A 25,618-nucleotide genomic window follows, 5' to 3' on the forward strand; every position below is an offset into this window, starting at 1 on the left:
GCTGATAACTCATCTATTCCGTTTACTGGGAGCACGCAGGGAGCTGAGGTTTTGTTCAGAATGAAGAAAGGTGTCAGAAACCCATCACAAACATCATTATAACTTGATACCAGATAATAATTTCTTCAGGTAATCAGAAAGTTCCTTGCTCATCTTTGATCATCTTTGGGTTGCACTGTAATTATCCTGTTGTAAGGTAGGTCTTTTAAGCAGGTAGCTAAGTCTTCTCTCTCAATCTCCAGTACAGGTTTGGTGTTAATAATAGAGGACTCTGTATAACAGTAATAAATGTTTTTTTTATTTATAGATATATTAGTATGAGAGCATTATTTTCACTTGCAAAAGAATGTTTCCTTTTTTGTTTTTGTAGCATTCAGTACAAACAACAAGTAATACTACTTAGTGATGACAGGGATTGTAAAGTCAACAGTTTCTACTGCACAATAAGAAAAAGGGACACTTAATTTTTTAAATTTAGAATATGAATGGCAGGAGACCTTAGTTTGCTTCTTACAAGAAAAAACATTCACTTCATACAGCTCTCTATGCAGTAAGCTTGGTATGAGTAGGAATGACAACTATAAATTCTTTAGCGCAGCTGTTGTACTGGTTTTGGCACTGACAGGGAGTAAGCGAGCGGCTCTGGTGCTTAGCTGCTGGCTGGGGTGAAACCATGGCAGCTGTTCAGTTTAATAGAGTGCCTTGTCTGTGATCCTGGCTTGATTTAAAAACTATAGACTTGGGTAAGAGAAAAGTGCTCTGAAATTCTTTGGTTGCAAAACAGTAGCAGATGGCATCTCAACAGCAGTTAGTATTTGCTGTACTATGAGGCCTATACTTGAGGTCACATGCTCAAAAGCATTACTGTTTTGTATTTTGGAGTAGATGACCTAACTGGAGCCCACTGTAAATTGGATGAGGTGCCCCATACTAACAGTGAGAAAACATGAACATGACTGGGTTTGCAAAAAGGTAGGTTGTTTGCTTTCTGGATTAACAGTAGGATAACAGGTTGATATGAATCAATCTTCATCTTCTTTCAAAATAATAAAAATCTTCATAAAAATCTGTTTGCAACAGGCATTCGTTATAACCAACAAGATGCAAAATCCCAGAAGGGGATCCCAGAGCCAAAAGTGTTTTTGAAGGCCCTCTGTGCTGTTTCTGAAAACAGAAGTCTTTTTCCTTGCTGAAGACCACTTTCCGGGACATGTAAGTAGTGTAAGACCACGTGGACATGTAAGTAATGTTAAGACCACTTCCCTGGACATGTAAGTAATGACTGTCATGAAGATTCACAGCACACCATGAAGGAGAATGGGCTAATGGGGTCACTTAGCCTCTTGATCTCTGAGGATAGTTAATTGCAGCATACAAGGGTGATAACACTCACACATCTCCTTAAGCAATAGAATATGTTTAAGATCAGGCACTATTTGTCTCTTTTATCTTTTCCTGTCTTTGAAAAGAGACTTTAAAAGGCAGAATGAGGGCCAGACAGCATGCAACGATTAAGTTGGTCATGTGCACATACAGCACTTTTGCTCTGCTTGCAGTGAAATACCAGCAATACCAGAGCATGAAATAATCTTTGATGTGAGCAGCACAGATGTATTAGGTTTGGCATTGTAGTATAAGGTCTTTTTCTTTGTTTTAAGTGACCATATATATTACAGTACTAGAAGTGTATTGTGTATTGCTGTAAGGGTGCTTAGTTTCCTATGTTTAGCTGCATGATATGTACAAATCAGAGCGTGGTGGAGACAATGGCCTTATAATCTATTCTCCATACCATGTGACACTCCCTCTTGACCAGAAGATGCCTGAAACTGCAATACAACAATCCAAGACAATAGTCAGAGCTGGAGTCAAGTCACTGAGGACAGAAGGACAAAATTCAAGTTAATATCAGCCCCCTTGGAGGGGGTTGTCCCATTTTGCAGGTATGCCTATACTCCCTTTTGCAGGTATACCTATACCTACAATGATTGCAAATACTGTAGGTGGTCCCATTCCATCTACCTCAAAACTTCAGCAGCACTGTGGCTCTTAACACCTATGGTGCACTGCACTATGTTATGACTTGGTCTGTGGGTGGCTGTGACTCTTGGATTTGGTCCACCTTGGACCTCATTGATATATTAGTGGGGAACAGAGAAGAAAATTCCTTGAATTCCTTGGCTGCAAAGTAATAGCAAAATGCGTCCAAACAGCAGTTAGTATTTGCTAAGCATGCACAGATCCGAATAGAGGCTCTAACTTCCGAGAGCAGAGAACAAGCTCCAGCAACATCCACTGCAAACCGCAAGAGCAGTGTGATGTAGAAAGGTGAAAAACATACGAGGAACACACACAAATTCACAGAAACAATGTGGATTGCTTTCTGGAGTAACTTTGTCTCATGAGTGCTCGTGGCCATCTTCTTTTTGAGACATGTGATAACTTGTACTGAGCAAAAAATCACAATCCCTGAGGGGACAAAATACCAAAAGATAATGGAAAATAATAATGAATAATTAGGTTGAATAGATTGTTTCTGAAGGCAGACACTTTCATTGTTATTATTAAATTTTGGACGCAAGTAGGAATAAATTATCAGTATTATCCAAAGAAACCCACAGATAGAAGCCGATTTCAGTGGGGATCGAAACATCTTTGATTTTAGAGGGAACTTGATTGCAATGTATCGATCAATTGCAATCAGAGTGATGCTAAGGATGCTCATAGGCATGTTTGTAAAATATATGTTCTGTATGGTGAAACACAGATTGTCTACGGGATGTTTATACATGCTAAAATATACCAGGAAAGGCAGGGCAAAGAGCAGGAAACTGTCTGCAACCATGAGGTTGATCATGTACACCCTGGTCACGGTCCACTTCTTGAATTTGCAGCAGAAGACCCAGAAGGCAATCATGTTTAGTGGGACCCCCAAAAAGAACACTGGGGTGTAGACGATAAGTTGAAATAGCACAGTGCCGTTCTGCAGAATGTCATCGTTGTCGGTGCAGTTGGCCATGTTGGGCTGTCTCTGCAAGAAAAGGGTGCAGGCATGAGACTGAGCTTGGGGACAGGCCCTCTGGTCTGGGTCGTGCTGCAGTGTCCCCATTCTCATATGCACTGCATATGTAGGCAGCCCTTGGAGGGGCTCCATGGTTTATCAGCACCATCTATCACTCAACCATCAAAGTAACACTGCCACTCACCACCAGCTACACAAAAACACATAGGCAACTCTCTCTTGCAACTATTATGGGATTAAGCCTGCCTTGCCCTCCATCCAGTTCTGATTTGCACATTTTGAGTGCAAAGGGTCTGCAAAGCAGAATGATAGTTTTTGTGGTCCCTTATCTTTGCTGCTGCTGTGGTTATCAGAGAGCCACTGGCTTTAGGACAGCCTGAAGCAGAGCTGGGCAGCATTCCCCCTTTGCCCTCCAAGGCCCTTGCTTTGCTGCTGAAGCCACCCCATGGATTTGCTCTGTGGCCTGTGAACCAGCCATAAGGTAGCTCAGGTGGCTTTACTCCTGGGGGCAGTAGGAACACTGCTGAGGCTGGCAGGTGGATGCCTGCTCTGGGCAGACTGCTCCCAAGCATGAACCCGTTCCTTTTGCTGTGGCATGCTGGGGAGAAATAGCTCAGCATGGATACCACCAGCCCTAGCAGATAACAGGTCTCCAAGAAAGAAGGGAAAGTGAGCACATGTGTCTGATCTCAGTCTTCAAAGATAGGAAGCCCAAATGTTGCTAGAGCAGAAAACACAAACCCAAGAACTTAGACTATCTCCTGGTATTCCTTTAAATATTTCAGGGTAACTTCTACCAGCAGGGAGGCTGTGGAGGATGAATCAGACTTAGTCTGCAACTGATAAAGGAAGTTCTTGCAGTGAGGCAGGAAACGAAAATGACCAGATTCTTATAATCTCTTATAAATACGTTGCCTTATAAGTTGCTTCTAAGCATCAACATCTAAACTGTAGTGAAAATGTCTGATTGCATGAACTAAGTTTTTAGTGTCTAAGACTGGAAGATGGATCTGGCAATCATGGAGGAAAGCATAGCACCTGCCTTAGCACCAGAACTGGTACGGCATTACTGAACCACAGGGGTACAGTCACTTTTAGGGTGGAATTTATGGAGGAGCTAACATACAGCCAGTGTCCTGGCTCTCCTGGGCTTTCAGCCTCACAGGTCCTTGGCTGCAATGTGGTACCACCTACCCTGCAGCCATTCCCTGCCAGCCTACCATGGTCATCCTACAGTGAAAAAGCCACTCTCTGCTTGCATAGCACTGTCCCAAGGAGCAGCTGAGCCCTCTGGGCTGGGCTGGGCATCTCAGCCCCATTGAATCCCCCATGTTAGCACAGAGTTGGTGGCAGTTCCCAAGTTCCCATGCCACAGTGTGCCTGGAGCCAGGTGTCTCCACCCTTGTGGAAGTGGCATGGTAAGAAGCACTGGTGTGAAGCCACAGCAATGGAGGAAGACCCCCCTGAATGACACAAGTGGCTGCAAAACAGTAAGGCATAAGAGCTATGAAAGCAGAAGAAAACTGAGGCATCTGTGCACAGCTGAGGACTGACCTGTCTATTAACAAGCAGGCAGACCTGGCTAGTGCTTCAGTTAAGAGGTGAGAAAGCACACACTGAAGTACTAAGCAGAGCTCACTGCCACACACCCATGTGGGAAGAATTAAAAGACATTACCTGCTTTTTGTGGGGCTGACGGTGGGTTTAGTCCTCAGAAAGGTTGCAGTGTAGACGTGGGTGTTCTGGCAGGAGAGGCCTGTCAGGGCCGAGGGTGCTGGTGCAGGGTGCCGGTGCAGGGTGCTGCTCCATGCGGGGCACAGCTGCCCGGGAGCCTGCTGTCGGCAGCTCAGGAGTGCTCAAACACAGCAATGAACTCTTGTTCCCCAAAAGTGCTTCATTTATCACCTACTTTTTGGGATGGTCGAGTCTCTGGTGCCCTCTGTTGTTCTACTCACATCAGGTTAGTGCTTCACCATCATTTTTTCCACCCAGTCTGTGCTCCCCCCACTCACCTCACATAAGCTAGCCATTAATATTTAATATTTTCAGTCATGGGAAAACAAATAATTTCTGAAATAAAACCATAATGATTGCAAATTGCTCTTCTGGCAACAAAATGTCCCTCAGCGAGCACAGCAGCCTGTGCAGCCTCTGATGCAGTTGCAGAGCATGCCCCAGGCAGGCAGCAGTGCAGGGGCTGATGGCCTTTCCAAGGGGAGAACATTGGTGTTTGTGCACCCCATCACAGTGAGCCCAGGGTGAGGGAACCAAGCATGCTTCTTTTTGGTGTCTTTACAAGAAAGGTGACAGACGTTACGGGCCTGCTTGTCCTCTGCAAAGCAGCCAGGCGGCTAACGCTATTCATCAGCATCATTGGAAGGCCCAAGCTGGTAATGACAGTCATTGCCAACCGGGCATGGGCAAGAGACCAGTGTGGCAGTGAGCACACCACAGGTGTCAGGACCTTTAGAAGCATGTTTAAGAACATGTCCCAGTGGTATTTTATAGTAATTTTTATGGGTTTTGCTGTCTGTTGGTTGCAGCGGTTGCAGTCCCATCTATGTGAGCCAGCTGAAAGGAGCCAGACTCTGACTCCCTCAGAATTTGTTCCATTAATTCATGTCTCCTGAGCTCATGTTCCCGAAGGTGCCAACAGCAGATTGAGCAGCAGCCATGGGCTCCCTGAAGGCAGATATTGGTCACAGGCGAAACTGCGCAAGTGGGCAGGAAAGGCGCCCACACTGTCTCTTGGAGTGCTCTGAGCATTGATTGGGCAGAGCTCAGAGGCCATGTTGCAGTTTTTTCAGTATTTAGAAAAAAAAAAGCCCAGTCCTAGGGAGCATTTGTATAACATGTAGGTGGGTCAACCCACTCCCCACTTCCCCTGACTTTTCTAGGCTGCTGACTCATGGACAAATGCATTACCCCCATGAAAGTGTTAGGGGTGTTGATGTGGGCAGGCTGCAGAAACCCAGACACAGCTGTGTCCAGCTGGGCGGTGATATTGTGACCCTGAGCTGTGGCCAGAAGGGTGAACCTGGGGGCCAGCCTGATGCCACAACATAAACCCAGGGAATAGCAATGCATGGGTAGCAAAGGTCTAGAAAGAGTTAAAAGGGCTTTCCCACAGGTGGGAGCAGCAGTCCTTTGGGAACGGCTACTCTAAGGAGGTGTTTCTGTGCCAGGGCTCAGCAGTGCAGCAGGAGGGGAGCTGGCAGGAGGACTCAGCTCTGAAATCTCCTGGACTTTGTGCTTCTATGGCGCTCGACAAGTCTTGCTTTCATCCTAAAAGTGTTCCTTCACATCTGTCTGACCCATTGACTTGAAGGGGAAGGACAGTCAGCAGAGTCTAGGCTGTTTTGTAAGGCCATGTACTTAGTAATATTCTGGTACCGTCTGAACCACACCCCCCAGCCCACCAAAGGGAGATGATAAAAATAAACTGGATTATTTTAGTAGTGCAAACAGCCTGAAATACACAATGAGGTAAAACATGATATATTCTTTTGTACGTGCTGACAATATGGATCAATTGACTTTAGCTGCAAAATGAAGTAAAACAGGGAGGCATACGTGGGCCACCTGTCTTCCTGTAAGAATAACAAATAGGTGCTGGAGGGTGGAATGGAGACATGTGAACAATCAGCAACTACATACACACTTTTACACATCTCTGTGAAATCACTTATCTGTTTAATAGAAGCAGAGTGTATAAATCACAATTAACTTAGTAATGCTATACATAACAAAGATCTCCCTAGAGAGAAAGAGCAGTAGTTATCCCAATAATGCTGAAGTTGTGTCTTCTCTTGATGGTACAGAGTTGTTTTGGGGTTTTCTGGATTTGATGTTTTTTGTGTCCCCCCCCCCGCCCCTAGCAAGTGTGTGTCTCCAAGGGGTAAATTTGATCTGTTTTCTCAGTGCTGGGTTTGGGCAGTAGAAGGGCTTCATGGAACTCCTTTGTCACAAAGTAGTAGCAGATGCTATCCAGGCAGCAGTTAGATGTGGCAATACACCTTGTCACAGAGGAGTAGCTCTTCATAACCTGGAGCAGGAAACAGGTAGCTCCGACACTGTCCATTATGAACCTGGCAAGTTGCCCAAGGTAGGCTGGCAGAAAACATATTAGAAATACAATCAGATTTGCATAAATAATGTGAACAGCTTTCTGGATTAATTTCTCCTCTGGTCAATTTGTGTTCAGATGTCTCTTAAGGTTCCTAATTACTTCTGTGGAGCAAAAAGTCAAGATTGCTAATGGAAGAGTAAAAACGAAGAAAATGGAAAGCAGGCTCAGAGAGGCGGGTGCGGTGGTATCCTTCTGAAAGCAGAGCGCTGTGTCTCTCTGCCAAAGATGTAAGGTGACACCAATTATCACGGAGACCCACAGAAGCCCACAGAGGAGGGCAGCCTTTGATGGAGATCTGAAGGTCCTGGCTTTCAAGGGGTGCTTTATGGCAATGTATCGATCGATGGAGATAAATGAAATTATGTAGATGCTCACTACCATGTTGACAAAATACATTGCCTCTGTAAACTGGCAGAGGTCATCTCGGGTTGACTTATTCCAGAGCAAATAAGCCATGGAAGGCAAGGTGCAGATGACGAAGCAGTCTGCAAAGACTAAATTGATTACATACACCCTGGTTTCTGTCCACTTCTTCATCTTGCAGAAGAACACCCAGAGGGCAAGGCCATTAAATAGTGCTCCAAAAAAGAAAATTAGGTTATACAGAGCAAATTCAATGAGACGAACATGGTGATACAGTTCTAGATTTGTGCCATTGCAGTTGTTGGACACATTCATTGTTCTGATGTGTAGATGTTGTATGATGTCCTGACACCTGAAATGGGAAAAGACCTGGTAAGACTTTCATCCTACCTCTTAACAGATGCATGGCTTCTATAAAAAAGGGTATTTAAGTAAATATTTACTTTGTTATGAATGTGAATTTGAATCTAGAAAGCTGGCCTTCTCAGTCAGCCTTTAACCAGGATGCATCCTTTGTCAGACTTTGTTTATGTTTATGCAGTTTATGAGTATATATCTCAAGCTACACTTCCAACAGGACATGGCAGACAGCCTTTATTAAACAGGTGGAATAGCACTTAGAAGAGTCCCATAGATAGTGAGGGCATCCTGTGACAAGGTGAACACTAATTCCTTAAGCCAGGCTGTGCAAATGAGGTAAAATTACCCTTAGCTTTGTTTTGAGCTAGGCAGGGATTGCAGCAACCAAAGCTAAAGCCCAGCAGAACCCATAAGCAAAAGGTCTTCTACCAGTTCTACTGGCTTGGGAGACAAACTAGGGAGGGGGATGAAGGACTTCAAGGGCATAGTAGATAGACATCATTATGCTTTGGCTCTAACTGGGCAGGTTTCTGAGTCTTTGGGCTGCCTTGCAAACCTGGAGCTCCTGCTCCAAGCTGAGGAAATCAGAGCTGAATGTGAGTTCCTGCATCCCAAAGGCATGCTTGAAACCCTAAGGGAGTGAGTGAGACATGCTGCTTTCCATGTCCTTGGGAAGGGAATGGGGATGGAAGGATTAACCTAACTTTAAGCCCATTTGTTCCAGGAAAGAGTATGAGTCTGCAGATGTAAAGCAGAAAAACACACCTGAAAGAGGAAACACTAGTGCAAAACAAGGAATTTGCCATTAAAGGCTGCATTAGATGCTCAAGGCAGGCATCCTGCTACCCCAAGAAACCCATCAGATGTGAGTAGTAGGTACTGAGCCTCTGTCACACTGGCTACTAGATGTTTCACAAGAGTATTGATTACGTGAAGATCATGAGTTCATGGGCTGATAAAAATCTGGGTTCATCAGAACCCATTCTGTGCAAAGTGGCTCTATGTGATGTGCACAGGGAACAATTCTCTGAACTGGTGATTCTGTGAATATGTCACTGAATTTCCACTTGGACCTAAATGCACTTTGGAAAGAATTTAACCTTTTAATTTAAAAGAAATTATTTACCACTCTAAAAGGAGAGTGAAGTGGTGAGGGAGCTGGTGAAATCCTACAGCTTTCAGAGATGTAGGAAGTGACACCATGACTGAACATGCCTGGTTAAGCAGCTATTTACTTTGGTCACAACAACCCCAGGCAATGCTACAGGCTTGGGGACGAGTGCCTGGAAAGCTGCCCGGTGGCGAAGGACCCAGGCGTGCTGGTCAACAGCCAGCTGAACACGAGCCAGCAGTGTGTCCAAGTGTCCAAGAAGGCCAACAGCATCCTGGCTTGTATCAGGAATAGTGTGGCCAGCAGGAGCAGGGAAGTGATTGTGTCCCTGTACCGGGCACTGGTGAGGCCGCACCTCGAGTACTGTGTGCAGTTTTGGGCACCTCACTGCAAGAAAGATATGGAGGTGCTGGAGCATGTCCAGAGAAGGGCAATGAAGCTGGTGAAAGGTCTGGAGAACAAGCCCTATGAAAAGCAGCTGAGGGAGCTGGGGTTGTTTAGTGTGGAGAAGAGGAGGCTGAGGGGAGACCTTATCACTCTTTACAACTGAAAGGTAGTTGTAGTGAGGTGAGGGGTCAGTCTCTTTTCCCAGGTAACTAGTGATAGGACGAGAGGAAACGGCCTCAAGTTCCAGGGAAGGTTCAGATTGGATATTAAGAAAAATTTCTTTACTGAGAGTTGTCAGGCACTGGAACAGGCTGCCCAGAGAGCTGGTGGAGTCACCATCCCTGGAGGCATTCAAAAAACGTGTAGACATGGCACTTCAGGACATGGTTTAGGAGGCATGGTGGTGTTGGGTTGCTGGTTGGACTTGATGATCCTAGTAGTCTTTTCCAACCCTAACTATTCTATGATTTGCCCCTGCAAGCAATGCAGTCCTTATGGTCAGTTGGTGAGGGCACTGCCTGCAAAATCAGACTTCTGTTCTGAAGTAACCGATAAACACACAAATAACACAATTGCTAGAGGGATATGTAAGTGTCTTGGGCACTAGCAGACATTAATATGACTCCTGTGTAGAGCTCTCTTACAATTCTTATGTGCTCAGGTCTGAGTTTCCCAACAAAGGTTTGCTGCTCGTCGCCTGCTTCCTGGGAGGAAGCTTGACAGCTGTCACCATGGAAAACATCTCTGAACTACAGTAGGTAGTAGCAGGGAAACACCTTACAACAAGAGCTGCATATCATATCAAGCATATCATTATGCTTGCTAACTGCATGAGGCAGATGTCTTTGCTGTCATGGCTGATGCCCAGGTTGCTTTTCATTGGCCCTGGTCTGAAATGCCAGCAGCAGCCTCTGTGCTGAAGTACAGTGCAGACAAACCATGCTGGTGTGCTCTGTAGCATGAAAGGGCTCTGGCTGTCACTGCCTTTGGAGCTGGAGATGTGGCCCAAACACAGTTCCCAGCATCACTGCCCTGCCCTGCTGTGGGGCTTTGGTGCAGCTCAGGGCTTGCAAGTGCTCCAGGCCAAAAGGCAGCCCAGAGACTGGGGGAAGGAGGGAGGAAATGAGCAAAGGGTTTTGAAACAGGCCACATAGCACAGATAGGGTATGCCTGAGCACAAAATGTTTTTGAAGAGATGCAGTTTGATAAGCTAGCATATCCTGTGGCTTTGGAAATGCTTATGGTGGGGTAGATGAGATGGCTGCAGCGTCAGATGGGCTAGGTAGCAACCTATAGCCTTGAGAAAAGGATGGAGACAGCTGTAAAACAGTATCTTGCTGCCTCTAGAGGACCAGGAACAGGTGAGGGCTTGACTGACAAGGTCAGTAATACTGTGGAATGTGCATTTCCCCCACCATGGAAGCTGGTGGCCAGCTGGGGAGGAAGGCCAGGGCTGGGCTCATTTCCTCCAGCAGCTCAAGAAGTAGCAGGCTCCTTCCAGACCCTTAACAGGCAGCTTGGAGGAAGAGAAGTAAGGCAGAGGCTGAGGGCACAGTGGCTGTCACAGTAGCACTGTGGTGGCAAACACCCAGTGTATTTCCCAGCAGGGTGCCTGTGGGGAAGCTGCTGGACCTGAGCGGGAGTCTTGCGTGCAAAATTATCTTCCTGCCTTGTGCGGGGAACTCAGAAGTGAGCAGGTACCAGAGGAACAAAGGGTGAAATGACTAAGGACACCATAGGAGCCAAGAGACACTGCTGGGGTGGGTGAGGGAAGGGACCTGGAACTGAGTAGAGGGAGAGGAAGAAGGAAAATGGGGTGGGAGGGATGGGGTACAGCATGGCATCTTCTGCATTAACTGCCTTCAAACTTGCCACCTCCACATCAACTGCCCTGAAATTCACCAGCTTTCCTATAAATTAAATGGGTAGCTGTCAGTAAAGATTTAATAAATATGCTGCACAGGTATGAGAATAGACTTGGACAGGGCAGTACTTCCCACGCATGTTAATCTAACCACGGGCACTGCTGGCTGTGCCCTGGGCAGCAAGCTGACCTGGGAGGGAAGCAGATAAAGTGCCTCCATGGTGGAAGAGCCCTAGGAGAGGGCCCTGCCACAGCACTTAAGTGAGGGGCTTTGCTCTGTTTCCAAACAGCATGAAGAAACCTGGAAACTGCCTGCTCCAACCTTGCTGTGTTGTTCACAGCTTTCAAACACAGTGATCAAAGGCACAGCACTTCTTTCTTTTCTTTTTCGAAACTTGTGTTCTTTGAGGCTTATCTATCACTGCATCCCTTGAAAACAGTAATGTAGTCACCCTAATGACGGAACTGCTTTGAAAGACCCTGGAAGTGGGTAGAAGGGTTCACTTAGACAAAATACTCATCTTTTGGAATAACTTTATTCCCATGTTGGGATGAATTTAGCTTCCAGTTCCCAGCTGCTGTTAGGAAGTAATATGCTGTAAAGGTAAAGTACCCAGAGAATACCTTGAAGTAAGAACAGAGACTGAAAGGCTCAATGATCGCTACCTGCTGTATGGACCTTTGCATCGCAGGGACTGCCCTGCAGAAACTAGGTGTCTAAGCCTCCTTTGCCACTTCTCAACCACAGCAGGACCCTGAGCAGAAGTTCACAGAGAGCAAGAGAGAAAGAAACAATGATGTTACCTGTAATTTTAATGCCACAAAATCAGCAGTGGGTTCCACTGGAGGCAGGGTGCATGGGGGCTGTGTAGCTGCACATCCTGGCCAGGAGGAGCAGGGTCTGCTGGGGCTGAAGGATAGGCACAGGCTGCATGTGCAGGGCCTGGCACCAACAGCTCACTGGTACTTGACTGTTTCTATAGCAGCTCCTCCTCCTGTTGCAGAAGAAGATTCAATGTCAGATCGGTCTTGACTGTCAATCTGATGACCAAGTAGTGGTAATACTTTCCAGTGAGGTCTAGCACCTCATCATTAAGCACCTTCTAAAATGGTGTGTTCAACGGCTGCCAGTGGTACTCAGCAGCTGTGGATTTGAAATGCTGTGCGGACACCTAAGCTAAGCAAGGTCAGGTAGATGCGATCATCATTATTGGATCATCATTAGAGGTGCAGGGCCCTCCAGCTGAGTGCTGAACTGAGTCATACTTGCACAGCTGTAGGTGGGGAGGTGGGCACACTGATCAGCTTGTCACGTAGTGTAGGCTCTCTAGGCTGGAGAAAGTCTCTCCAACCCTGCTCAGATGGAGACTGCTGCACACAAACAGCCCCTTGGGATGGGTTTGGTGCCTGGGGCAGGGATGGAGCAGGAGATGGCTACAATGGGGCCAGCGGCAGGGCTCTAGCCTGCACTTCTATTTGAGTACAAGTACAGCCAAAGTACCCAAGAGCTTCAGGCTGGCGACTGAACCAAAGCCTTGGTGTCTCACGTGCATGGCAAAGAGCCTCACTTGTCTGACCCAGCGTTGACAGAAGTGGAGGGGGGAGAGCTGTAAGCCCAAAGGGCTCTGTGATGGGCTATTTCATTGCTGTCAATAATCAGCATGCAATATAGTTAGTGGGGAATCATCTTGCTGCCCACTTACCCTTAGTACCTAATGAGCTGCAATACTTCCTTGCAGTGATGCTAATGGTGGTTGGATGCTCATAAAATAGCAGGATGGGTATGCCACTGGCTATTAAAATGCATAAGCTGTGAGAGAAGAGAAGCCTGCTGGCTCAGGCTCAGAGGTGAGAGCATGCAGGCACTGATGTGGTGGGTGAAGGAGGTCAGGGTGCCGATGTGGCCCAGGTATCCCTGGCTCAGGAAGCACCAGGTGGCATCAAGCAGAAGCAGCGCTGCAGCACAGCTGTCCAGCAGGGCTGTGCAGAGGAGAGGATACAACAGCAGTTCCTTAAGATAAGACCCACTTGCTCTGCTCTACCACGTTTGTCTGTCATGGAGGACAGCCACCAGTGTGTAAGGTAGGAGCCACGTAAAATGTCTCTGAACCGCATGCTGATAAGACCCTCAGATACCATCTGGCATTTGTGAGGTGCTACGGTGGAAGAGGGCAGGGTAGCACACTGTTACGAAATTCTGCATTAGCTCTTTGGATCGCAGCACAGAAGAGGGACTGGAGCATCACTGAAGGTGTTTAAGGACAGGAAAGGTGTGTAAAGACAGAAACAAAGGAAAGGCTGTGGGAGCTGCTTGCCTGTGGTAGCTACAGCTGCATTTCCCAAACAGAGGCTGATGTTGTGAGTTATTTTTGACTGGCAGCCCAGGATGATGGCTTTGTCCACAGAGTGGCTGAGGTTGGAAGGGACTTCTGAAAGTTTACTCCAACCTCTTGCTCAAAGCAGGGCTCCCAGGCCCATGTCCAATCTGTTTTTTTTAATATCTTCAAGGCTATCTCCACAAATTCTTTGACCAACCTGTTCCAGTGTTTGATCACCCTGAGATTAAACATTTTTTCTTATGTTTAAAAGGACCTTCCTGTATTTCAGTTTGTGTCCACTGCCTCTTGTCCTCTCACTGTCACTGCTGAGAAGAGCTCTGTCTTCTTTACGCTGTCCCATTGAGTGTTTATACACATGGATAAGATCCTTGCAAGCCTTCTCTTCTACAGGCTGATCAGTCCCAGCTCTCTCAGACTCTCCTCTTACGAGAGATGCTACAGTCCCTTAATCATCTTTGTGAACCTTCCCTGGACCTCCTCCCATAAGTCCATGTCTGTCTTGCACTGGGGAACCCAGCACTGGACACAGCACACCGGATGTGTCTCACCACTGGTAGGTAGAGGAGAAGGATCACCTTGCTTGACCTGCTGGCAATGCTTATCCTCATGCAGCCCAGGATGCTGTTACCTGCCTTTGCTGCAACAGCGCATTGCTGGATCAGGGTCAGCTTGGCTTCTACCAGGATCCCAGATCCTTCTCTGCAAAGCTACTTTCCAGCCGGTCAGTCCCAGTCTCTACTGGTGCCTGGGGCTGTTCCTCCCCAGGTGGAGGACTTGCACTTCTCCTTGTTGAACCCCATGAAGTTCCTGTCAGCTCATTTCTCCACCATTATTGTGCCTCTGAACGGTGGCACAACCCTCTGGTGTATCAGCCACTCCCCTCAGTTTTGTATGATCTGCAAACTTGCCAAGGGTGCACTCTGTCCTAGTGCCAGGCCATTATTGTTTGGCATCTTCATTATTTGCCCTAGTCTTGACCTCCAAGTGACTCCACTAGGGACTGGCCTCCAGCTGGACTTTATGCTGCTAATCACAGCCCTTGGAGCTTGGCATTTCAGCCAGTTTTCACTCCACCTCAGTGTCCACTTATCTAGCCCATACTTCATCAGTCCATCTGTGAGGGTATTACGGGAGACAGTAAGGCTTTCAACACTAAAGTTAGGGTAAACATCAATCCACTGCTCTCACTTCATCCACCAAACAAAGTCATCTCTTCAGAGGCTGCTATCAAGTTGGTCAGGTATGATTTTGTAAATCCAATCACCTTCTTGTCCTTAGTATGCTTTTAAATGGTTTTCAAGATGATTTTGTCCATCTCCTTCCCAAGGATCAAGGTGAGACTGACTGTCCTGTAGTTCTCTGGATGGTCCTTCCTGTCTTTCCTGATGATAGGGGTGACTTCTGAGTAAGTCAGAAGTGTTAAAGGGAAGAGCACACTTTAAGTGCCAGCTCACATGCAGACCTGGCTGTAAAAAGAGACATGAGCAGCAGTAGAAAATTACTTTGGGCAGGGAAAATAAAAGGAGCAGGCTAAGCTTTCCTGTGGAAGATGCCAGCTCCAACTTCATGTGCCACTGTCCAAAAATCTGGGTATAGTGCCTGGGGCAAGAGCAGCTTCAAATAGAAATGCTGCACCGAGTGTCCTTGCTGCAGCCCCTTGACGCTGCAGAGTGGATGCATGAGGGGAAGCAGAAAGGCTGGGACACCCATCTTCCAAACAGGTAGACATGGTTTTGAACTCTGAAATGCTAAGTGGACACAAGCCACAGCCTAGTTGGGAAGCGAGCAAATACCTTCCCAGGGCTTCGTGAGGGGGCGTCAGTATGCTTCAGTGTGGGATGGTGTGGCATGATAGAAACAATTCAGTGGCAACCATCAAAGCATGGTGCTTACTCTTCCAGGGGAGACTTGTTGATAAGTGTGTTTGTATCCACAGAGTGTGAGACAGCATCAAGATTAGTCACATGAGTGTCAGTTCTGCAGAAACACAGCTAGGAGCCAGACTGCACCTTCCTGGGAGTCTGCTGCTGGGGGCATTGAGCACATGGCCTCACTGCGATAAGGCCAGGTATGCACTGTGGGGAGAGGCTGATCCCCCGCCATAGCTGCACATGTGATCTGTCACCTAGGCAGAGCTGTGGAGTTGGAGCCTGTAGAACTCCTGCACCCCTGCGGAGCAGCTGTTGCACACCCCGTTGCAGGGTGGAGTTGGGCAACAGTGGGGCAGCGAGGTGGGAAAAGGTGACAGCATTGGATGCTGCCATGGGGCTGGGCAAGGTGTGGGCTGCCAGGGCAGCCTGCACGGGCAGGGTGCCAGGTGGGGAGGCACACAGATGGCATCACATGAGTAGTGGAAGGGACCGAGTGTAGCCTGTGCCACACTAGGCAGAGCTCCTATGTGAAACACGCCAGGCAGCTGTGAGGGTGTTTCAGATCAGGTTTTCCCATGGCGTATATGTGCAGTGCTATTGCCCTGGTGTGTCTGATCTCAAACTTCCTCTTCATCACAGCTCAGGTCAATTTCCAATCCTACCTGTCACTTAAATGGACACACATGCCTTCGTGTAAGGGCATTTTTATCTCAAGACTGTCATGTGAGCCCCTGATGCAAGCATAAGCCTTTGGAGGGCAGTACTCCAGACGGGAAGCACAGCAAATTATTGTGTTGAGAAGTGGCTAATGGGTCATAGGAAAGACCCAGGTTGCCACATACACACTTCTGCAAACATGTCCTGCTGTCTCAGTCAGTGCTAGACAAGTGAAAATCAGGTTGCCTCTGTGCATACTGACACTGCCGTATTTACCAAGGCAGCTGTGCCCACTGTCTGTCACTCTCAGAGAGGTCCCTCCATGGCAAGGTGGGCACAAGAGCTTCAGTTGAGCCCTGCCCTGCAAGACGGGACGGGGGTGAGTGGTGACTCACAGGTCACACACCTACACACAGTTGTGGTTGTCTCACTGCATGGTAGGGGCCAGAGAGCTCCTGTAGGATGGTGTGGCCCACATGGTGGGCACCTGTGCTGCTGCTTGTAGAGCACAGAGGTCTCCCTGGGCGGGGGGGGCCTGAACACAGTTTGGGGCAGCCTGTGGAAGAAACCCTGTCCATAGCCTAAGTCATCACTGAGCAGGCTCTGTCAGCAGGGTCCATCCAAACTCTGTCAACCACGACAGGTCTTAGGAGGGCACGTAGGAGATGAGATGGCCGAGTATGCATCCTTCCATCTCAAAGACAGAGATGAGATGGATGCTGCAGTCCAAAATCAAGATCTGAAGAGACATGTACCTCTCACTAGCCTTGCTTCCAGCAGGACAGACTGCCCAGCCTCCACTAGGTGAGGAGGCAGAAAGCCCTGAGCACCTTGATGCTTTGGTGACCCCCTCAGATAGACACAGCATGGTGTCATGTGACACCTGTCCTAGCACTGAGCCCCAAGGACCAGATGAAGTAGGTGCGGTGGGATCCATCTCTGGCTGGACTCACATGCACTGCTTCCTGTCCAGGACCTCTGCCCCATGTCATGGACTGGGGAGACCAGGCTGTGCCCCAGGAGACAGACCCTACCAGCCCTGTCCTGGGTGGCAGCATCCATTGTTTTGGATTGCAGGGTACGGCCTTTGGCAAGCAGAGAAGAAGATGAGCTTCTCCAGAGATGATTCCTGCAGTGGTGTTGGCGCAGCCTTGTGTGCCACCACAAGCATGCAGGAGGCTACAGTTGGTGGTGAGGACTAAGAAGGTGGTGCCAGTGCCAGAAGGAGATTGAACATGGAGGAAGGCAAAGGGAGGGAGGAGTGTTTCATGGCAGAGGGTTGGAGGTGCAGGTGAGGAGCAGCTAATTTGGAGGTGGTGGCCTAGGAAAGAGCCCCAAATTGGGATGTAGGCCAGGAGGGTGAGGTGGCTGGGGTAGAAGATCATGGGTGTGGGGACAGAGATGGAGACAGGCTGGGCATATGGTCAGGACTGTTGTGCTCTACCCTGTGCAAAGGCCAGAAGTGGCCAGGCTTCCACCAGCACACAGCAGGAGAGGGTATCTTAGATGGTGGCAGCCAAATAGCACCAGGAGAAGGTAGGTCTGTGCCAGTAAGGCCAATGGCACCTGCTTGCAAGCAGGGTGTCTAGCCTGGACACAGGGCTTTGTTACTCCAAGGAAGACAGGAGAAGGCTGTGCATGCCTGGTCCTCCTGAGGACCTATATATTTTCCTGGCATTTTTTCACCAGTCTTCTACCAAATCTCAGTGCTGGAGGATGCTAAACCAATACAGTTCCATCTCTTTGTGTTTTGCTAAAATATAGTACACTAAGCAGGGGTAGTTGATGTGGGCTTGGTTGTGCTGTGAAACAGGGAACTCCTACATGGGATGCTGCAAGCCTTCATGAGACAGCCTGGGTAACCCTTGAAGGTACCACTTTATCCATGGCATCAAGGCAAAAGCACTCTTAAACTGGTTTGGTTTTTTTTTTTTTTTTCCTTTCGACCCCTCAACCATGAGCATCTCTTTTCTACAATATCGATTTGAAAGGTCACTTTGTTGTGCAATCCTTTGGGTGTGGAAGGTCCTTACCTTATTAAAAGTCCAAATTAAAAGCTTAATTTATTTACAATTTATGCTCACAGGTCCAAGGAGGAGGAAAACGAAGATGATGTAAGGATAGTATTGTTTGTAAAGCCAGCCGTGCTTTATTCAAGGGCTGGCTGCAGCAATACCCCACTTGTATGGTGCTGTAGAAATATATCATACAGGTGCCTCTGTTTTGAATGAATTTTACGTATGACCTGCACACATACTGGAACAGATCATTTAGTACTCTTCAGGCTGTACATCAGCCTATTCAGCCTCATTAATGTTGATGCTACAGACTCATATAATTGATTTCCTGAGCTGAAAAAAACCCTTTTGCTAGTATGTAAATGTAAGAAGCATTTTGTTTCTGAGCGCCTTGTGCTTGGGTGGAGACACCTGATGTTTCAAGAGCTCCACTGCCAGACAAAAAAACAAAAAGATTTTTGCTAATGGGAAGCAACAGAGAGCAGCGGTAGATCTGGTATCTGCAACACATGCTCGCCTGACCTTGTCCTGCTTCCGGGAAAACAAACCAGTTTATCTTCTGCTTTCACCAAGCGGTCTGGAATTTGCCTGTAGTTATCCTCCCTGTTTCTACAGTTGAACAGAAGCACTTTCAGAGCAGGAGGAGCAATCACTCCTACAGTGTGGCACATGCAAGTGTGAGAGGCTTTTACCTGTATTTTTGGACTTTGCTCATGGGCTTTTTTGTTCCTGGTCATTTAAGTGTTACTGGCATAAACTAGATTGAAATGTATATACACTGATTTCCTGCAGTAAAATTGTCCTTAAAACTTACTGCCCTCTGGTTTCATTGCCCTTCATCTCCCACGCTTATTTTCCCACTAGTCTTCTAAACTACACTACATCTTGGTTTTTTATAGATGCAGATGAGAACATGCGGTTTAGCTGAGAGGTGTCCCCTACGGAAATAGCTCCATTGCCCCACGTGGTGGCATTTTCCACAGGACATACAAGAAAGCCTCACTTTGTCACCACATTCAGCCCTGCTCTCTGCACCAGCTAACAGAGGGCATGGCACCACACCTGCTGCTGCCTGCCAGGTGCAGGGGTGGCTAATTGGCACACTACCAGCCTTTCTGGGATGCTGAGGTCGGTGGTGGCTCTAAGCACAGCACTGCTCAAGACCATGAGCTAACCTGGAGCTAACGGTGCATGTGCACCCACAGGCATGCAAACTGGAACAGATAGAAACAGCACAGAAAAAAAAAAAGTCAAAAGCTAATGATATAGGGCTATTTTCTCATTTTCAAAGTCACCACTTGGGGTCCCATGTCCTCAAGCATCTTGCCTTTATGGACAAATGACCATACCCTGCCATACAGAACCAATACATCAATATTGCAATACTGTGAAACTTTTGCTGTGGGAGGCCAGAGGCAGAAAAGCAGTCAGAGGGTTCACAGAGGTACAGGGCAGGCGGGGGTGGGGGGCGGGGGAGGGGGCGATGGGGACAGAGGGAGTTTTCCATAAACATGCATTTTTCAGAAAGAAAATTATCCCATCATTTAAGAACTAGCAATGAATCAGCAAAGGAGAGGTGACAGATTAGATTCAAACCCATCTCGCATAATTTGTGAAAGGTAATGCATTTGTGACAAAAAGCTGCTGTTTTATCACAGATCTCAAAAACATTCATCAGCAAATGTTTCTTCTGATCTGTTTCTATTTCCTGAGATGGAAAACAAATTTAGAAATAAAGTTTAATGATAAGTTGAATAAATGAAATTTTAGGAACAACTCATTCACCCTTTGATTCAGTATTTTCAGAAGGTCCATGAGCTAATTGACGCTAGAGAAGAAGGTTAAGCAGAGATTATTAGTGCCAATGAGTTATACCCAGGTGTGAAGCCCTGCCTGGCCTCATGCACACCATCAGTTTCCAACCGTGCGTGAGGCATAAGGCGTGCCCAGCTAACCAAGGACATGACAGGACTGTGCTGAAGGACTTAGGCATGTTGTTCATCCCTCCTGCATGAACAGACAGGTAAAGTTACAATTCATGAGCAGTGTAAGCGCCTGTCTCGGCTCCAGTGAAGAGCAATGTCTTGTCAAGGATTACGTGGCTAAATACTTGTTTCCGATCAGAGATACACCAGATCTGTCAATAACATTACACAGTTCCAAAGTGCTGGGGCTGGAGGGCACACCAGCTAATGATGACAAATGGGTTTTTCCTTCCTGTGTATGCTACCGAGCATTCAATATAATTAAACTGTGTAATTGAAATAATGGGATTTAAAGGAAATGACTCTGCCCTGAGCCTTCTGGGTGGTGTGAGGTGTACATCTGTCTATGCATTTATAGAAAATGTAATATGTCAGTGATTGGCTTGATTGGTAATGTTCTCAGGACTGCCTTTTAGATTGAAAGATTAAGTTGTACCTGTTTGCTTTTCTTTCAGGAGAGAGAAGCATATCTATAAATGTCAACCTTTCCTTTTTCTGGAGCTTGGCTGACATATTATGCTCAGAGAATAAAATAGAAGAGCAAAGAATATGAATCTGACTGATGAACACATGCTCTGGGAGGCAGGCATACTTCCACTTTGCATGGACACAAAGCAAGGAAAAAGTGATGTGGGAATTTCAGCTCCAGGCTCTGCCCCTGAAATTTAATTTTGAGCTTGGACATCTTGGCTTTTGGCGTCTCACAGTTAAATTGTGTGATGGAGCGGAGCTGAAAGCAATGCACTCATAAAGAGCCACTGGTGTGCATCAAGGCATTTTCACTCTTACATAATCACTCATTTACTCTGTGTCGTCCAACTACTCGTTGAACTCAATGCAGCGCAACACTTAAAAATTCCTGCCCTCATGCCACAGGCAGCCTTTTGTTTCAAGCCTGAAAATGCGACGGCAGTGCCAGCACACCCATGCCCTCAGTGGGCCTCCCACTTGAAGAACTCCATGTTTTCTAGAAAAGAAGAAAGAAAACTTAGGCAGGAAATTAGGCCAAAAAGACACCACCCAGTGCTGGTGGCCACTCTCCTCCCCGGCCCTCATCAGCACTAGGCAAGCATAGGGCTGTGCAGAACAGCGAGCTGCAGGCGTTAGGGAGCGCAGGAGGAAAGGAAAACCCATAAAGTTGTGCTGGATCCCATTTAACGATGATGTTCCTTTGGTGGCTGGGGCTTTGTCTGCTTTGCTCCATGACTTTTCATTTGTGCGGTAGCCTTTCACCACAGCTTTCTGCTCAGGAAAGCAGCAAATTTCCACACAGCTCCCTTGTGCAAAGATCTGACCACAACACATTTTCCAGATGCTAGTGATACAGACCTCGAGCCTGCCGATAAATAAAAACCAAAACCACATCTTTATGACTTCATTGCAATCTTCTGCCTATTAAGGGCAGGATTTTACTTGGTGTTAGTCAAGTGACTTCTAGACTTGCCTAAGTTCTGTTGTCATAATAGTCTCAGCAGACTATTTAGGTCCCCCCTTTACATCTCCCTAGTTTTAATGGTTTAAAATACTTTCAATGGTTTAAAATACTCATTTATCACAGTATTGGTGTTTTTGGAGAATTAAAGACCTCCTGTGAGGTCAGCAGGAGCTGAGGGAACAGCAAGGGCACCCAATGCTCAGCTGCAGATGAAACAGAGACTTGGTAGTGCACATCTCTGCAGAAGGTAAGTCCTCAGGATCCTGGAAAACATCACAGGTATCTATCTGCTGGCTTCCTTGTTCAGCAGGGCCCATCACTGAAACAGTGATGTGACCAACTCTGCTACCATTCGTCCAGTTGCTTTGAGAGACCTGAGATGGGTTAAAGCACTGAGCAGCCCTCCCTGTGTTAGCAGCTCAGCACTGACCATTGGTGAGAGAACATTTTGGGGTTACTTGCTGGGAGTCTCCATCTGCTGCTGACAGCAATGCCGCTGCACATATAGGAATGCTTGAGGAATTCCCACCTGAAACCTGAGGTTTCTGAGCAAATCTGCTGCTGGCACGGTGTAAAATGCACTCCCAAAATTCACCCTCTAATGCAATACTTTATGGAGAGCAGCAGGAACCTCTGAGGCCACATGTATTCCTGCAAGTTGTTGATGCGACTTCAGACAATTGCTTCTTTCCGTCAGACCACAGCCCCTCAAACATGCCTTATTTATTTCACTGAATCAGTATCTTTTTGGCATTTCAACTAAGATGTGCAGTCACGCTACTCACCATGGCCTTGAGCACATTACAGTGTCTCACACACAGATGAAATCCCTCATCTAGTAGTTCTTCTCTCCTCCCTGGAGTAAAACATCACAGAAAAATCAGCCTCTTCTTCTGGTATTACCAGAAGGCATACAACAAAGTCAGCTGTGATAGTTATTGTTCCCACCCTAGACTCAGGTTTAAAAACTTGCATGTACAGGAAGTATTTCTCCACAAATTACATTAATTTTTAAAGCAATTTTCTACCTTGTTACAAGGTGTCAGAATTATACATTTGTTTTACTGAAACTCTGGGATGCTAAAACACAGTTACTATTAATGTGCCCATAACCCTTAGTCACCATAGGAAGGAGGACATTGAGCTCAGATGACTGTGATCACACACCTGTCTGTCTTAGCCATGTAAACCAGCGTATATTCAGTGAGATGCCCCTCAGCAGTGACACCACGGCAGGGTCCACTGCATGGGTTCTGCACACTGACGAAGGGGCACCAGCCGCACAGACAGGCTTTCCTTCAGCATGAGCAAGCCCACGCCCTGCGGTGAGGAGCTGTCAGCAGCGCTTAAACCAGGATGAGGATGGAGCGGGGAGCTGTGGGCACGGTGGGTTGGGAAAGCTGCATAGCCACCCCAGCACCAACCCTGCCCCAAGTCCTCCCACCCTCGCACCCTGCACTGCTGTGACCCACTGCCCCCACATCCATTCGTCTTTTTTTTTTTTTCCATTGCCAAACTGTAGTCTCCCAGAAGATGGTTTCCTTTTACTATTGCGGAATGTTAATGCAGAGGTAGAGGGCTCTGGACTGACTTTGAGCAGCAGAGGACTGCTCTCCCCAGCAGAAGCCACCACTCGGAAGAAGCCCTCCTCTCCAGGACTAGTCCAAGCACACTTTTTCCTTTGACCTTTCCAAATGCTTGCACCTCGCACCAAACGCAGGCTGCATTTTGTTCCCTCCTACAATAGCATAAATCCAGAGTGATATTTCAACAGCTGGATAGACCTAGATCCTCATACAGAAATACCTGGTACCAGTAAATCCAAGCAAAAACATGTCCTCTGCTTGAACAGGGAAGAAACAATTTGCTCAACTTGCTTACATACTGTCCTGGTTTCAGCTGGGATAGAGTTAAATTTCTTCGTAGTAGCTAGTATGGGGCTGTGTTTTGGATTTGTGCTGGAAACAGTCGTGATAATGTGGAGATGTTCTAGTTGTTGCTAAGTAGCGCTTACACTGGTCAAGCTCCCCGTACTCTGCCGGGTGCACAAGAAGCTGGGAGGAGACACAGCCGGGACAGCTGACCCAAACTGACCAACGGGATATCCCACACCATATGACATCATGCTCAGTATATAGAGCTGGGGGAAGAAGAAGGAAGGGGGGACGTTTGGAGTGATGGCGTTTGTCTTCCCGAGTAACTGTTATGTGTGATGGAGCCGTGCTGTCCTGGAGATGGCTGAACACCTGCCTGCTGATGGGAAGTAGGGAATGAATGCCTTATTTTGCTTTCCTTCTGCATGCAGCTTTTGCTTTACTTACTAAACTGTCTTTATCTCAACCCATGAGTTTCCACACTTTTACTCTTCCAATTCTCTCCCCCGTCCCACCAGGGGGGAGTGAGCGAGTGGCTGCGTGGTGCTTGGTTGCTGACTGGGGCTAAACCACGACACATGCTTAATTCAAAAAGTGGTTCCTCCTTTCCCTTCCACTCAATGGCATTCATTTCATTGAAAACCCTGTTTCACAGGACATCTCTGCTTGAGTTGCTTTCCTGATTTCTGATCATTGCATTTTTTTTCCTCTCAACAGTGATTGATCTTCATTTTGCTTGCAGGCTATGTTGCAGTAGCTCTGTGGGCAGTTACTAATACTATTTTTCTAATCATCCTGTTGGATGCTATAATGACACAGGTCACCAGAAGGTTGCATTCAGGGGAAAATAATGTCTGAACTAGGTGTTTGGAGGTAATTTTTTTAACTTTGTGTCATCATTTGCATCTTAGACTGAGTTTTTAAGTGCAAGAATTTGCATCCTCTCCAAAATTTGGAGTAGCCCAATCTGTGTGGGCAGATACTTATAAGAGCAATGTTTCCTCTTGACATTTGGGTACATACAGCTCCCACAGCCTCAAGCCCCTCTCCAGGGAAAGGTTCAGCCCATACCTGGGAGGGATGCAGTCATCCATACCAACGCTGGAGCACCTGATGTCCCAAACCTGGTCAGGGCTATTTTTAGGTCCTACACAGTAAAAATAATTCCTGCAAGAAACAACTTGGAGTTTAAAATCCCCCATTCTGAAAACAGCCTCACTGGCATCACTGGCATTAGTCAAAACACAGCACAAGCAGCACTACCAGCGAGCAGTGCCCGGCATTGTACATGTGCCCAAGGCCGCACCACGTGATGAGCCCAACCCTGGCACAGCTGGTAGCACCAATATTTAAAGAGAATATTCCTGCTTTTAATGAAATTCCTACATACTGTAAATAGCTGTCCTGAAAAAAAATCCAAGCGGTATTGCAGGACCACACTCATCTTCTCATACTGTAAGACATTTAGACTGAACTGCTGGGGAGTGTGGACATGCCGGAGGACATCTTAAATACTTGCAGTTGGACAAAAAAAATTTACACAGCAGGTCCAGAATTACTCTTGGGGTCTACATTCTTGCATGTGGCTGGAGTGCCCCAGGACACCCTGGTGATTCATCACCTATCCCTAAACCTTCACTTAGTGCTGTGGCCATGGCCCTTGTGTACCCTTTAAAGTGGAAAGGGGCAGCTGACACCAGGCTCAAAATGTTCACCCAGGTTTTGCAGCCATGAGTGTGCAGAGGTGAGCAATTAATATGGTAGCTTACTAAATGGCCTTGTCTAACTCAGCTGGGAATTTCTGAGCAAGTCACTTCCACAGCCAGTGCCCCCCCGAGCACCAGCACCATGCTGCATCTGTGGCACCAGGGATGCCCATGGCCATAAGAGCGGGGCAGCTTCTTGTGCACCCAGCAGCATCAGATGGCTGAAAGGGAGACACTCCCTCTGTATTTGTCGTTTTCCAGTTCTGAAAAAATAATTTCTGGAAATGTCTGTAACAGTCAGAGTGCAGGGGCCTCTTTGGCTTTTAGTGCACTTCCAGAAGCCTTAATAGGCCTTGAAATGAAAAGGTGAAGAAAAAGCCATTAAGCTTTTTCATTGTTTTGACAGCCTATTATCTACCCTTTTCTTTGACAATCTCTTTCGTGACCCATCATAGGGCAAATAATGCAATAAACTGCCTTAAATGCCAGTAATTTTC

General features: G+C 47.1%; 1 protein-coding gene and 1 pseudogene across 1 annotated transcript; both read right to left on the minus strand.

The window, feature by feature from the left end:
• Positions 1-283: 283 nt before the first annotated feature.
• On the minus strand, positions 284-5,247 carry LOC142059945 (G-protein coupled receptor 35-like). Its single transcript, XM_075099325.1, has 2 exons — positions 4,700-5,247; positions 284-3,031 (listed from the first exon to the last, which is right to left on the minus strand). Exon 2 carries the CDS (start codon positions 3,017-3,019, stop codon positions 2,072-2,074), a length of 948 nt encoding a protein of 315 aa, XP_074955426.1. The 5' UTR covers positions 3,020-3,031; positions 4,700-5,247; the 3' UTR covers positions 284-2,071.
• A 964-nt stretch (positions 5,248-6,211) lies between these two features.
• LOC142059946 (G-protein coupled receptor 35-like) lies at positions 6,212-25,099 on the minus strand (annotated as a pseudogene).
• Positions 25,100-25,618: the final 519 nt, after the last annotated feature.

The sequence above is a fragment of the Phalacrocorax aristotelis genome, chromosome 7 (genome assembly GCF_949628215.1).
Source record: "Phalacrocorax aristotelis chromosome 7, bGulAri2.1, whole genome shotgun sequence".
In the NCBI taxonomy this organism is placed as follows: domain Eukaryota; kingdom Metazoa; phylum Chordata; class Aves; order Suliformes; family Phalacrocoracidae; genus Phalacrocorax; species Phalacrocorax aristotelis.